This window comes from Sceloporus occidentalis, unplaced genomic scaffold, assembly GCF_023333645.1.
Source record: "Sceloporus occidentalis isolate IW3139 unplaced genomic scaffold, rSceOcc1.0.p SCAF_130, whole genome shotgun sequence".
Taxonomy (NCBI): domain Eukaryota; kingdom Metazoa; phylum Chordata; class Lepidosauria; order Squamata; family Phrynosomatidae; genus Sceloporus; species Sceloporus occidentalis.
In genome coordinates this window covers 1148378-1164243 of record NW_028317110.1, presented here as the reverse complement: position 1 = coordinate 1164243, position 15866 = coordinate 1148378, and the positions used below count along the sequence as shown (strand labels likewise).

The window sequence follows — 15866 nt, the reverse complement described above, 5'->3', positions numbered from 1 at the left end:
GTCATTAAGAAAGTAGCATTGTGCGCTCCTGCGTACAGAGACTTCCATTATGAATGGATCCATTCATGAGTAATGAGTGCTGCTGATCGGTCAGAGTTATTCAATGGCAGGCTGGATAGCTGTCAACAGCAGTTCCCGATGCCAGAAATCTTGTGAATTCCTTAATGAACGGTGACCAACTGGATGCATGATAAATGTCCAAATGCTCCTAATAAAATACCCTGGCTTGTCTCTCCTAAAATAAATACTTTTGTGGGGATATTTTGAGCTGGTGGGCTGCTAAATGAAACAGACCTCACAAAATGAAATCTAAAAATGTCAAAGTGTGAAAAAGGGAACTGATATGTTCCAGTTTGTGCCCTGTAACCTCCAAGAAAAAAAAAAAAAATCTATGTATGTTGGGTTTTTAAAATTCAAGACGCTTATTATATTTTGTGGTATTTTGGTCAACTGAACTGGCTTGGGGACCATTTTCATACTAAAATATCAGAAAAATATTTTCATTATATTAATGTAATTTAAGAAAAGTGTAAAAATGCTGAAAAAGTCTAACGTTTATGGGCACAAAACACCCTCAGTAAATAAAAATAAAGTTTCACATTAATGAAGGCTCTATTACAGTAATATGTTAACAGAAATTAATGTTTCACAATCCAGTGATAGACTGGAATACAGTTTTTGGTTTTGCACCCACATCTTTCATTAAAAAAGAGAAATCGGAAAATTAATGACAAGCGAATTTTAACATTTCTTCTGGATCTAGAATTTTTTCCCGAGGCTTCCCAATTTTCTGACCCCTTGCAGTTTCTACTGAATCAATCTTTTGCCAGTCAGAGAAAGAGATCGACTGAATCCCTGTGATGAATCAAAAGGGAAAGAGAACAGTAAATGTATCAGATGCAATATTCAAAAGTAAAATAAAAAACACATACCATAGATACGAGCAAAGTAGAATACAGGGGTTACAATGGTATGAAAAATAAAATGATACATTGAATCTCACCATACCTCTGAGAGTAATTAGTTCTTTTATTGCTGTAGCTCCTGGTTTGGGGTCTGACCAGCTAAGAGCTCCTGAATTTATGTCTTCTAGCATGGCTTGTGCTGTGTCAAAACTATCTGTCATTGTGGTTGTAATGACACCAGTGGGACCTCTCTTTACCCAACCACTGCAGTACAGACCTGCAAAAGATATATTTTTTTCTTTCCAGAAAGTGACTGTTCTCCATTTTTCACATAAGTTTGTAATAGGAATAATACTCACCTGGATATCCTGTTACTCTACCCATACAGTTTGGAATTATTCCCTGTTCACAAAGAAAAGGCACTGCTGGGGAGATAGGGACACTCTTATAGCCAATGCTACTGAGAATTAGTCCACACGATATATCCTCCACCTGGCCTGTGGGAATAGCAACTGCAGTATCGCCAGTACCCTGTATAACAGCATAGGGAAACCAATTATTTCAGAGAGTATATTTCATTTTTGTTTCTTATAGCAAATATTCAGAAAAATACCCCTCGCCTTATGACCTCAAATAGAGGTCTGACTATAAGACTAAGATCCAGATCCCCCATAGCGCTGCAGGGGACCTGGATCCTCCTCTCTGGCACCAGGTGGATGTCTGCAAAATGCGCGCAGACAACCTCCGGCACTTCCTCTGGGGCTTCTAAGACGGACCGCTGGTGTCCATGACCTTTCAGTGCTCCATCATAGAAGGACCGGTGGAAGCAGCGGCAGTTGTCTGCACGCATTGCGCCAGAGAGGAGGATCCCCCGCATCGCTGCAGGGAACCTGGATCCTTCTCCCTGGCAGCCGGTGAACGGCTACACGCAGACAACCTCCGCTACTGCCGGCACTTCCGACGGAGCACCAATGTGACATGACCTTCCGGTGCTTAAACGTAGAAGCCCCGGCAAAACTATTGGGCAGTGGAGGGTTGTTTTTTTTTTTTGTTTTTTGGTTTTTTACGCACATCGCACAGATGTCCACTGGCTGCCCCTACTAGACACCAGGGAGTCTGAAGCACAGGGGACAAGACTAGTAATGCCTTGGTAAGTCGGGGGGATAAGGCATTTCTGGAGGTAGAGTGGCATTTAGGGAGGTATAAGACATATCTGGGGGCAAAGTGGCATATAGCAGGGTATAAGGCATTTCTGGGGGGCAGGTTGGGAAATACAAGAAGATAAAAAAAAAAATTCTCCATCATAGTTTTTATTAGATATGAAAAAAAGTTTACATTATATAATATTTACTAGTAAAACTTTCTTGCTATAAGGATGTCTTATATTCAGGCTTTTTCTTTTTTCCTAAATTAATATTCAAATGTTGGGGCGTTGTCTTATAATCGAGCAAATGCGGTACTTGCCTCCAGCCTTGTGATGGAAAGACGGACTCCTGCTGCTTTTCTTCCATCCTTAGAAGGAAGAACTTGGATGGGATTTCTTAAGAAGTGCAGGCCCCATTCTCTGTTGGCTTGGTCCCAGCGTGCACAATCCTTAGCTGCAGGCTTTTCTAAAGCTGACTTAACCAAAAGCTCTGTGAGGCGCTTTCTGGGTCGGGGAAGGTCTGCGGACAACAGAACAGAATGGCGAGTATGAATAATGTTTGGAAACATAGCATAAACGAATAACACACAAATCCAGCTTTGCATGTATAGATCAATTGAAATTCACATGTGAACTCAGGATTGAAGGTATAGATCAAATAAACAGAATCAGACATACAAATCCTGTATTCGCAGGTATATAAATACAATGTATGGAAACATAGCATAGCAGGTATAGATCAACAGAATAACACACAAACCAAGCTTTGCAGGTATAAATCAATTGGAAATCACATGTAAACTCAGCATTAAAAGGTATAGATAAAACCCCCTACATTACAGGCATACATCACAGGTTGCACACCCCAAAGGCATAGAACCTGGCCAGCACCCAGATTATACAAACAGATTACAGTCCAGAGTGAGACAAGTTTGTCCCCAAACAGCCCAGAGTGAGACAACTTTGTCCCCAAACAGAGTGAGCTTGGCAAGTAGTCCTGACCGTGACAGACCAGGCTGTTTTATTTATTGCACCCTTCATGACCAAGGCTGTTTTAACACTTTTGCAGTACTTGTGTTTAGCTGTAATTTTCTCCTCTCCCATTTGTTGTACCCACACAAGTTATATATTGGGGTTTTTTTTCAGGACAAGAAGGGCTTTCTTCAGATACCATTTTTTGATCATATCATCTAATTTCCTATCTTTGAAGCCGGCCAATGCAATTTACCCCTATCAAACCACATCTTTTAAAAAAAAAATAGGAAGCCCAAGGTATTTCAAATGCTGGTATTTTAACCCTTTACATGCACTAATTCTACTACCACTCTTTGTCAAACTTTAGTCATTTATTTTGTGTTTTTTATCACACAAATTGTAATTTGGGTATGAATTTCTAGCTCCTGTATACGTCAAACAACACCCCAATGTGTGTTCAGCAACATCTCCCGAGTACAGTGATACCACTCATGCATGGGTTCGTCAGGTTGTTTGGGAGGCAAAACACCACATTTGGGAAGTGTGCATTTTTAACTTGGAGCTTTGACATCTGGTCCTTCTGCCACCTATTAGCATCTTTGAGACATCTTTGAAGCCGATCAGTTCAATTTACCACATAAAATCATATATTTTTCAAATCTAGACACCCCAGGGTATTTTAAATGCTGGGATTTTCCATGCACTGATTTTACCACCAGCCTTTTGGTGCAAGGAAACGAAGGTCTGAAGTGACAGACCTCGCGCACCCCAATGTTGGGCCAGTTGGAGGGAGATTGCCGAGCAGGGCTTGTTGGGGAAATCACAATCTTGCAGCTGCCTCAGCGCGGCCCCGGGAGGCAGCCTCTCTGCATGCCCCTCCCCTATAGATACGCTACCATTTAGGGGCTTTGTGGTGAAACACATTGCTGTCAGCAATGTGATTCACCACAGGGCCCCCAGAATACGGTGGGGGTAAAGAATAATCTAGGGGGGGCAATTGCCCCCTGTAGTGACTCCTACGACAACAGGGGCTACTCAATTGGCTGTTAGGCAAAATCATCCTGCCGTCGCAAAGCCAGATCTGATCTCCCCAGCACTATTACCCTCACTTCACCTCTTTTATCTAGAGCATGGATCTGGGTAAGCTCCACCACATCCCTACCTTCACCAGCATTAATCTCAGCCAGTGCCTGCTCAATAAGATGCCCTCCATTTTGAGAATGTCCCTCTGTGTTGCCAGCTGCCCTTTAAGATCCAGTATCTTAAATTCCAAGCAACCAGCTTTCACTTAGAAGGTTTGTCAGGGCTGAGAATTCACCTTGCATTTTTCTTTTTAAATAAACACTTCCAAGAAGAACTCCTACAAGCCAAGTCGGGGCAACCACAGTTGATTCTACTCTGCAGTTGTTGGGATGCTGTGCCACCTTAACCCTGTCCTAATTAATCCAAAGTATAAGCACCCCTACAGAAGCCACCCTAGTGCTACTGAGTGCTGGATGTAAGAGACAGAGGGGAGTCAAGGAAATATAGATCAGGAATTTTCATGTTTGTTATCACTCTTTGACAACACAGAATCATGCAGATATGTTTACCCCAAGGGTTCCCACTTATACATAAGAGCTTAATCATAACCCATGAACCCCCCATTTATACATAAACATATGCCTGCTTTACTCTTTAATGTAACAGTTTTTCTGCTGCTACACTCCATTAGATGATGGTTGGTGACATCAACACGGGTATAGAGGCACATTGGCAAGAGCAAACATTAATATGAGGTCATATTGCATGGTAGGTTCCCGCCGAGGTAATATTCACAATTATTGCTGGGAAACTTAATAATAAACTTAAAATAATAAAAGGACAGAAAAGTATGTAATGGGCAGACAGTAAGGAAGATGAGATGCAATGGACACACTAATGGCTCTTTCCTCACCTTTAGCAATGTCTCCAAGCCCCTCGTAATCGGAAGGGTCAAGCCTTGGACGAGTACCAGGCAGCTGCAGCATTTCTCTGAGCTCCTGAAGAAGGAAGAGTAATCGTTGGCTTATATTTAAGTGTTGCTACAGCATACGTCAATCATTTTTAGAAACATACCTTTATGGTGAAGGCCACTTGCAGGGGCCCACGTCGCCCTATCAGCCAAACTGTCCTAATACGGCTGTGAACCAAAGCATCCAAAGCAGATTGCGTGATGTCTGTCTTCTTTTATGAGGATACAAAACAACAGAGTCATTGTCCAAGATGGAACATTGTAAAATAGGATAAAATTAAAACTATACTTACCTTCAGAAGCTCAATAGGAGATAGCAGAATTCTAGCAATATCAAGAGCCACATTTCCTTGTCCTAAAATAACTGCTGTTTCATTGCTGAGATCTGGGTTAAGCTGTGAAAAATAGATGTCACACCTACATTTCAGGACTGCTACATTGAAATAGAACACGTTAAGACTGTTTAAAAGTGCCCCTCCCAAAATATTTTCCGTTCAAATCTAGAATACGCCAAAAGAATAAATAATTTTAGCCGTACTGTATCCTTGCACTATAACTGATAAGTGCAACAACTAATGTTCTCCTCCGAAGGACAGAACCCTAAGAAATGTACCGAATGAAAAAAAATTAGATGGAAGAAAAACATTTAGGACAAGAGAAAACTGGCATGTGTACCAAAATCAGCCAAGTTATAAATGTGCCCAAAACAATGTGGAAAGATAACATGACAATGTACAAAGGACGTAAATATTCAAGATCGCAGTTTGTTGCGTATGGGGCTCTGCAGGGAGCCACATTAACAGATCTTAGTCTATTCCGTTAGTTTGAGATTGCTCTATCGTATACCACCCTTCACTTTTACCATCAGGTATTTGCCATCGGCTTAAATGGAACAGGGAATATGCATTGTGGTACCTGCTTATGTTTGGAAGGTTAAGGGCACCCTCTTTTAGGTTTTTGAATACTAACCTCTGAGATATACTGGGTCTCTTCCCTGCCCAAATAAAATTAAAACATTTTTTGTATATCATTTAACTGTTTTTTTGGGGAATCTCAAGGGTATTAGTCTAAAAATATATAGCCAGTTGGGGGGGGAATATACGCTTTCATGTCCCCACCATGATATCTCTAGTTTCCCCATTCCTTGATATACTTAATCATTTGTTCCCTTATTATACTATAATTAGTCTCATTCATTTTATATACAAAATTTGTATACCCAAGTATTCAATTCTCTTTGCACTATATAAATCCATATTCTTAATGGATTTTCTCCTTTCCCTCGTTCTTTAAATTTAGACCCAATATTGATGATTTTAAAATGTTTAGTTCATAGTTCGACAGCCTCCCATATTTTTCCCAGATTCTTGTAACACCTTTTTTACAGATATTTCCGGTTCTAGTAAAGTAAGCAGGATAACACCTGCGTATAGGTTTATCTTAAGGTGTTCAGGGCCTGCTGGTACTCCTATTATGTTTACATTTCTCCTTATATGCTGGGGAAGAGGTTCTAATGATAGATACGAGCGGTGATATAAAACCTACTTGATCTTTATGTATTAATAGGAGAACTATTTCTTTCAATCTTTCAGCTAATATTGTGGAATATACCGTATTTGCTCGATTATAAGACGACCCTGATTATAAGACGACCCCCCAAAATCTGAATATTAACTTAGGAAAAAAAGAAAAAGCCTGAATATAAGATGACCCTAAAGGAAAAAAGTTTTACCAGTAAATGTTAATTCATGTAAACTATTTTTTTTAAATAAAAGCTATGATTGAGAAAAATATTTTTTTTGTTTTTATTTCCTTGTATTTTCGAACCTGTCCCCCAGTTATGCACATCTGCCCCCAGGCTTGCCACACCAATATGGCACTGTGGCCCATATGCCTTTTAACCCTCTATATGCCACTGTGCCCCATGGTATGCCTTTTGACCCCCTATGTGCCACTCTGCCTCCAGAAATGCCTTATACCCCTATATGCCATTCTGGCATTTAGGGGGTTAAAATGCATTTTATGGGGCAGAGTCGCATATAGGGAGGTATAAGACTTTCCAGGAGGCAGAGTGGCATTAAGGGAGTTAAAAGGCATTGTATAGAGCACTCTGCCTCCAGAAATGCCTTATACCCCTATATGCCACTCTGGCATTTAGGGGGTTAAAAGGCATATTATGGGGCAGAGTGGCATATAGGAAGGTATAAGGCATTTCAGGAGGCAGAGTGCTCTATTAAATGCCCCTTTAACGCCACTCTGCCTCCTGAAATGCCTTATTCCTCCCTATATGCCACTCTGCCCCATAATATGCCTTTTAACCCCCTAAGTGCCAGAGTGGCATATAGGGGTATAAGGCATTACAGAAATGCCCTATGCCCCCATTTAACACACAAACGCACACACACACACTTACCGATGCTTCCAATTTCCTGTTGTATTGCCGGGGCAGCGGGTTGACGTCTCCTTCCGGCTGCAGCGGACGTTGTCTACGCGGATCGCGTAGACGTCAACCCGCTGCCCCGGTAAGTGTGTGTGTGTGTGTGGGGGGGGGGGGGGAGAGATAGGAGGTGCGGGGGATCGGTGCGGGGGATCTGGATCTTAGTCTCATAATCAGACCTCTATTTGCTCTGAAAAAAACCTCGTCTTATAATCAAGCAAATACGGTAGTTTAACATCACAATTAATAAGGGAGATTGGTCTATAGTTCCCTATAGTTGATGGATTTTTTTGGGTTTTGATAAAAAGGTATAATATTGGCCTGTAGTAATTCCTTTGGTAGGGTACATGGACCAATATTTATGTGATGTATAAATGTTTGTATTTTTGTCTTTTTAATATTTGTAACAATAAAATACATATTTGTCCTGACGTTAGAAATACCCAATATTTTTTGCACGTTATAGGGCAATACAAGTATAATTTTGCTATTTCAAAACCATTTTTCCCCAAAACTGGTCATTCTGCACCCATGTCCTATTTGGGACATCTTTAATGCCAGGTTGTTTTACCACCCTTAAAACATATTTTTTGAAAACTAGAAACCCCACTGTCATGCCTCCAGCATCTATATGTACTGTGTAGTGTGCTTAATTACATAGGCACTCCATCTAGTGGCTGACTTTGCCTTTCAGTATTTTGCCCCTCTGCTGTTCCCATCCCTCCTCAGTGAAGTGAGGCATTCTGGGAAAGAGAACTCCATTTTACAGACTGTGCTAAGAAGAGAAAGACTGTAACTTCCATGCGGCAGCATCGCTGGTAAGCTTGTGGACTTACTCCACAGTTATTCTCAGTCACAGCTGCCACCAGTTACACAGACTCTTATATTCAGGAGCAGCAGCTGTATTTGTCTTAAGTTGTGAGTAGCAGACCAGTTCTCCACATGTCATCTATGTTATTACATGTTGTGTTACAGCCATCTTGTATTATGATGACATGTTAGTTGTATATGAACATGTGTTTATTCATGTTTTCTGCTCTATTGTTTTCTAGTTTCACCGCACATTTCCTATAATTCAATAAATCTACTGACTTCATCATACAGTGTTCTCTATTGAAAAGTAGGGCGGTTTATCTGCATGTCAAACTACACACATGCCACGGGGTAACGTGTAGCGAGGACAGAACACCCACAGTATTTTAAATGCTAGTAGTTTAACTGTTCCCATTCACTAATTCTACTACTAGCATTTGTCAAACTTTGTGATAGTAATTTTTTTCCCCACACACATTGTATCTTTTACAGCTCCTGGTATACTTCACTGTCAAACAACCCAATATGGGTTTAGCAACATCTCCCGAGTACAGCGATACTGCCCATGCATAGGTCCGTCAGGTAGTTTTGGGGGCTAAAGGGACACATTAGGAAGTTGCACATTTTTGTTTTTTTTATTTTGACATCTGCTTGAAAACTAGACACCCAATGGTATTTCAGATGTTGGTATTTTCCATGCTAGGATACAGCACCATTTTTTGGAACTTGCTCATAAATATATATATATATTTAATTTATTTATTTAGGACATATTTACTTTTAACCAGAAGTTTTCTTTATTCATTCAATTTTTTTTTTTATTTAAAAAAAAAATTAACTCTTATTTTACTGATTGCATAGCGATTAGTGAGATGGACTCCATTGACATTGCACGGTGTGCACAAAGTTAAATAAAACCATCTCTTCTTCAGTGCTAAGCTAGCTGTACATATAAGTTTTACACCTGTTTATATAACAGAATTGTTTATTGATTGCTTTGTGTGTGGAGGGAGCACAGATATTAATGGGGACTATTGCTACAGTTACCAGTGACACTCACATGTCTTTGAGAAGGGAGTCCATTGTACCAGCCAACAAAGTCTCTTGCAGAGTACACTCCAGGTAACTCTTCTCCAGGTATCCCAAGCTCACGCTTACTTTCAGCCCCGTAGCTCTGTGAGACAATTCAGGCAGTATGAGACATGTATAGAAATCCATTTTCATACCCAGCACCCCAATGTCCACTTACCAGCACAACAGCATGATAAGCAGCCTGCAGCTCTTCCAGCGTTATGTCTTTCCCAACTGTTACATTGCCATAAAATGCACACCGCTCAGATTTGGCTGTCTGAGTAAATGTGTTAACAACATTCTGGAGTTATAAAAAAACAAAAAACACAGTAATAATAAAATTGACTGTTGCAGAAAGGTAAATTGGGGGAAAGTACATTTTAGAAAACAAAAAGAAAAGGGAAACACCTATGACACCTTTGACTCCATCGTTACTAATATAAAACAACCTACTTTTACTTTCATAAAAATATATAGCAAATGTTGAGCTGTGAATGTTTAGAAACCGTGACACTATCAGTTATCACATTGATTAACTCCACAGGTCCGCATTTAATTGGTACAAAATATAAAACGTAGATAAAGTTATTCAGCAAAGTGGAAGTGGGAAGGTGAATTGAGGTTTCAACGCATTAGTTTCATTATATCATATTTGCTCCATTATATGACTACCCCCCAAAATTTGAATATTAATTTAGAAAAAATAGTCTGAATATACCCTATAGAAAAAAGGTTTACTAGTAAATATGAATTCACATGTAAATTATTTTTTTCATATTTAATAAAAACTATGGATTGAGAAAAATTTACTTGTTTTTATTTACCCCCCCCCCCCCCGCAGGTCCCCTGGAGCGCAGCAGGGTATCTGGATCTTAGTCTTATAGTCAGACCTCTATTTGAGGTTCGATTATAAAATGACCTTGAATAAGGACATTTGCTCTGGAAAAATACCTTGTTTTATATTCAAGCAAATACGGTACGTTACAGGTTATACCTGTAAAATCGCTCTTGCTAGAATGCCCAAGTTCATGCTTGTAATGGTAGTTCAGGTTATGGATCACTTTCAAGAACGCTCACCCAATTAACTAGAGATTGTACACGGCAAACCAAGGTATTTGGATTGACTTTTGTGTTGACAGAGTTGTGTTGAATATACGCATCAAACAAAAATGATACAATGGCATAACCCCTTCAGTCCCAGGGGGTTTTGATACCTCAAGTCCCAGAGCAATTTTGCCATTTTTGCGCTGTCGGTTCAGTAATTCTCTTTTCCTGTGAATAGTGTACCCATGTAATATATACTATATATATTATATATTGTTGTTTCAAGGAGAGATAGAGCTTTCTTTTGATACCATAGTTAGAAGATTAGCTGAAAATGTAGGATGAGAAATTGAGTTAAAACTAGTGCCTGAAGCTGTTACATGAGATCGGGCAGCAGAAAGCCAGCGATGCTGGCCTCTGCTGTCAGAGGGGAGTCCAGGCTGTCAAACAGGCTGTCAGTTCTCCCGTGTAGCGGCAGGGAAGTGTCCCTGCAAGAAGGGCAAGACGTACCGGTACGTCCATAGGGGATTCTTGGGATGTGTTTTTTTTTAGACTTACCAGTACTTCCATAGGGGACTGAAGGGGTTAATAAGCTTTTCTGTGCAATTTATGTGATGTTAACAGAGTCTACATTTTCTGTCTCTTTTATAACACTTCTTGCAACTTCTTGCAAATCTATTCAAAACAACCAACTCTCAATAAGGGGTTGACCCCTTATTGAGAGTTGGTTGTTTTGAATAGAATATTTATGTAGCATCTTTGCGGTTTACTGAAATATCTGAGGTGAACATGTATCACAGATATCTGGGACTATTTCGTCCACAGCGGTAAAGATATTTAGTCATAAAAAAGGAGTAAAACAGGATAAGAAACGACCCCACATTTTTACATAAAAACATCTAATAGAAACGTGAACGGATTCTTCTTTTAGAGAAAGAAAAAAAAAAAAAGCTTTTTTTCTTTCTGGAAATTCAGTTTGTGTAAACTGTAAAAATAAACAGGGAAAGAACAGCTTGACATTCTAAAGTTCAGTCTCTTATCTGCAAGGCCATTCTACCAATGCAATGTTCAAGGACTTCACTCGTATCTTCCGTAGAAAGCCTCTCCTAGACAATCCCTCTGAAAACATACTAGTACTATAGAGTGCCAGACAGCTCAAGGCGGTATGCCCTAGAATTTGGTAATGTCAATATGTTTAAAATGGGGGCACTACGTATGAAAATTGCTGTAATTCTTAATGTTTCTTATGATATTTTGGTCCATCCCCTCAAATTAAAGTTGAAAGTCAGCACTTCAATCACATCTTGATTATCTCATTTTTAGAGCCAACTGTATATATTTGACGACTAAGAGAAAAAAAAGTATCACTGACACAGCAAACAAGGGCGGACTTGCTAAGTCACTCGAAGTACCACACACGCAAACGGGAGCAGAGTAGGGGAGCACATGTAACATGCTGTTAACTGACTCTGCTGTGCTAGCACAGCTGCTCATGTGTGAACAGCAAGAAAGGTGAGCTTCAGACAAAGTAAGGGTATACGGTGTAATAAGGTGTGAGGTGTGACTGAGTATTTTTTAGTGTGTTTTAGATTGAGTGTGTATGTGTTATAGTGTGTGGGTGTAGAAATGTGCCCTGGCGTGTATGTTACAGGCAGTAAGTCACTTAGTAAAAAAAAAAACCAAAACCCTCACCTTTACTTCAGGATGATCAGGTGCCACACCAAAACGTACTAAGCCAAAGGGCACTGGCAGCTTTTCATATATATCCACAAGAAGCTTTGAGTGATGCTGTAAAGACAGAGAGAAAATCATACAGTGGCAAGACACCTGTCTGCTGGAATAAAAGAGGAAGAAACAGTGTTGACTATGTTTCTTTAAAAAAAAGATATTAGAACATGTATGTATGAAAGTAGTTAACAGGTCTGAATTGCTAAACTTGCAAAAGTAGCAGCCGCTTGCGTGTGCATGCACCCAAAAATCTTTAGATTTTTGTTAAACAATGCTATGTGCGCTTATACTGAGGCTCTGCAAAGATGATTGCAGAGCCTCAGCAGCTATAGATGTTTCTTCTATTGATATATTAACTCCTAGTGGGGCAGGTAAAACATTTTCGGGATCTATCAATAACGTGCATTCTTTAATTTGTGTTTTTTTATTTTTTTTATTGCTGTAATACTTGATTTATTGTTTGTATTGTCCATATTGTATTGTGTATTATCTATTCCTTTTTTATCTATCTTTATTAAAGCATATATTTTTATACCTATTTTAGCGCTGTCAGTTTTTCTTATATCGGGGGGGGCATAAGACATATCAGGGGGGCACAGTGGCATAAAGGGGCTATAAGGCATATCAGGGGGCACAGTGGCATGTAAGGGGGTAAAAGGCATATCAGTGGCATATAGGGGGCTATAAGGCATATCAGGGGCACAGTGGCATATTAGGGGACAGAGTGGCATATCAGTAGCATATAGGGGGCTATAAGGCATATTAGGGGGGCACAGTGGCATATAGGGGGGTATAAGGCATAACGAGGGTAAAAGGCATATCAGGGGACAGAGTGGCATATAGGAGGTATAAGGCATATCGGGGCACAGTGGCATCTCTGGCATATAGGAGGGTATAAGACATATATGGGGCAGAGTAGCATACAGGGGGTATAAGACATTTCTGGGGCAGAGAGGCAAGCTGGTGTGAGATGTGCATAACTGGGGGGCAGGTTGGCAAATAAAAGAAAATATAAACAAGAGGCATTTTTCATTAAATATGAAAAAATAGTTTACATGTATTAATATTTACTAGTAAAATGTTTTTTGGTATTAAAACTTAGTTTGAGAAATAATGTGTTTTGGGTTTTTGTACCTTTAAAATATAGCTTTAATTATTATGTCAGTAAAAGGCGAATAGAGAAATGCCATTGTGATAAAGATATAAAAGTGTTTATGACACATCTTAATGTAAATTATACGTTTTTATTTTAAACGAAACATTTGCATATTATTTTTTTACCTGATTAATCGAAAAAATTATCGGCCAACTAATCGATTATGAAAATAATCATTACTTTCAGCCCTAGTTCGGGTCTTGACCCAGAGAACCGGAGAAGGGGTGCTTCACCCAGAGATCTCCTGGTCAAACCCGGAGAGTTCCCAGGTATGGTTATGATACTGCACCATTGGGATTGGTTTTGATGAGTTTCTGTGATCTTGACAGTTTGAGCATAGCAAAATTCCATTCACTAAATTTATTCTTACAGTATTACACTATGTGTTTATGGTTTTTTTTTCATGTAAAGAATTATGAAGACTTGTTGCTGGTAAAACTATTGGAGGAAAACTTAAGAGGGAGCTGCATCTACCTGTTCATACCCTTTCCTTAACACTTTGTGAATCACTTGGAGGTTATTTAGGTTTATCTAATTACTTTACAATAAACTGTAGACGTTGCTATTGTTGACGGTCATGTGATATTTTGGATGAACTTTCCTGCTTAAGCACCACACTGAGTGGATTCTTTATGGTGACGCTAATGAAGTTTGTTCCACCACCGACTTTAACTAGTTAGAGTGTCCGGCTAGGTGAGCTATTCTATTCTTTACTGAACATACAAATGACTAATATGCAGCTTTTTTAAACAAATACTAGATATAACATATGGTATGACTGTTCCATTAAGTTAAATCCACTATACTAAAAGTATTACCTTTAGTAGATGTTGAGCAGTGTAGAATCCGGCAGGGCCACTTCCAATTATGCAGATCCTAGGAGAATGAGGAAAGTTGCAGAGGTATCTATGCACTCCTTGAAAAGGAAAAAAGAGGGGGAAAAAGGATCCAGTGATCCAAAAGCTGGAGCAAGCTGGTTAAAAGAATGCAGCAAATAAGGTAAGGTGCATTCTAAATAATTACAACATGTAATGAGATCTCCGTCATCTTAGCCCTTATTAGCTTGTTTGTGCCATCTTTGCCCCGAACGGCTTGTCAGTGTCCCCAAACTTGTCTATTGCATCTTTGCCATAAAGCAGCTCGTCGGTGCTGTCACGGTCAGGACTACTTGCCAAGCCGTGACTGTGTGGAGGGCATGGGCATGAAGGGGTTAATAGCACCAGGCCTCTGGATTTACTAACTTGACCCCTTAACAAGGCATAAGTTACCCCAAATTAACCCCCAAATCCTGCCTGTATCCCCCCCCAGGTAGTCTGCCACCACTCACGATTTTGATACCGGATTCGTGAGAAATCCGAATTAGAACCTTTATCTCTCTATATATATATATATATATATATATATATATATATCAACCCACCCCGGGCAACCAACATATATATATATCCTGTAGAACTCAATAACAATATGGTAACGTGTTATCCTCTCTTAGGGTTTGTGGATATCGATACTAGAGCCCAAAGACAGACTTGGATTTTGAATATTTTAATAGCAAAAAGACAAAGATTACACAGTGCCAGAATTACAAAAAAACAAGACATACAAAAGAAAAATAAAACGGCAAACAGTTCTTAAAAACAAAGGGACTTAAACACAGGACCCTCACTCACGAGTTTCTCCAATAAGCAGGCCTGTGGGAACTCCTTAAGTCCAGATGGTTTCTTGTGATGTTGTTCCGATCAGAGTATATCATGGAGTTCTGCTTTGAGGTCGCTGCTTTGTCCCTAAATCAGACTTTTGCAAGCAAACGCCCCTCTGACCACATGACTGATTATATGACACCATCCCCAAGAATCGGGTCCCATCTTTGATGTGCCAATAAGTTATGGTGGGGTAAAGGTGATGGAAACCCCCCACTTAAGATAGGAATGGAATTCCTATAACTCAGGGTCCTTATCTGTTAGGCCATGAATCACCACAGGGGTCCTTTGGGAAGATGACACCTCTAGCCAGAACAGATACAGAGGGCATTCACAAAGAAACACATTAAATCAACCTCAGATTAACTCATTGAATGCTTAAACAAAGAAACTAACCACCTCTGCTGGGTTACCCTTCCATGCATCCACTACGTTATATGAGTTAATCATGACAGGTGCCCCCAACTAGCCTGCTTGTGCCATATTTGCCCCCAAACAAGATGAGTGGGAGAGAAAATCCTGGTGGTTGATTGACTATTAACAACCACTTTTCTAAAACAGTGCAGGGTGGAATACTTACCTGGCTCCATTCAACTGACTCTAGGAGACATGTGAATATTTAAACTCCCCTTATTGCAATATTGTGTTGTTATTATTGTGACACATAAACCATTGCAGTCTACAACACATCACCTATACATCTGCAATTTTAAGATTTAAAATGAAAAACACGTTGCTGTCTCCTAATCACAAAATCCTAACCCTAGTCAATAAACCAAGAGCTGGACGCTCTTGACCCTGGTCAATAAAAATATAACTGCATTCTACTAACCCTGACATTTAACTGTATATCTTCAATCTAAATAACTCTGGCAGACAACTAAAAGCCCTTGCCCTAAT

General features: G+C 39.7%; 1 protein-coding gene across 1 annotated transcript; it reads right to left on the bottom strand.

Moving 5' to 3' along the window:
- Positions 1-724: 724 nt before the first annotated feature.
- LOC149281557 (NADPH:adrenodoxin oxidoreductase, mitochondrial-like) lies at positions 725-15556 on the bottom strand. The gene is made up of 12 exons (XM_089499137.1): positions 15547-15556; positions 14085-14182; positions 12075-12170; positions 9517-9639; positions 9328-9441; positions 5311-5412; positions 5122-5229; positions 4961-5045; positions 2370-2569; positions 1265-1436; positions 1009-1182; positions 725-855 (listed from the first exon to the last, which is right to left on the bottom strand). The coding sequence occupies exons 1-12, from the start codon at positions 15554-15556 to the stop codon at positions 725-727; spliced, it is 1413 nt and encodes a 470-aa protein (XP_089355263.1).
- Between the last annotated feature and the right edge of the window lie 310 nt (positions 15557-15866).

What these genes read in the sequence shown, in the direction of transcription:
- LOC149281557 (XM_089499137.1), bottom strand. An exon ending in CTGATCATCCTGAAGTAAAG is followed by an intron (nt 9,640 to 12,074) that starts GTGAGGGTTTTG and finishes TTATAACTCCAG; the next exon opens with AATGTTGTTAACACATTTAC. An exon ending in GCTTGGAGACATTGCTAAAG is followed by an intron (nt 2,570 to 4,960) that starts GTGAGGAAAGAG and finishes TGTTGTCCGCAG; the next exon opens with ACCTTCCCCGACCCAGAAAG.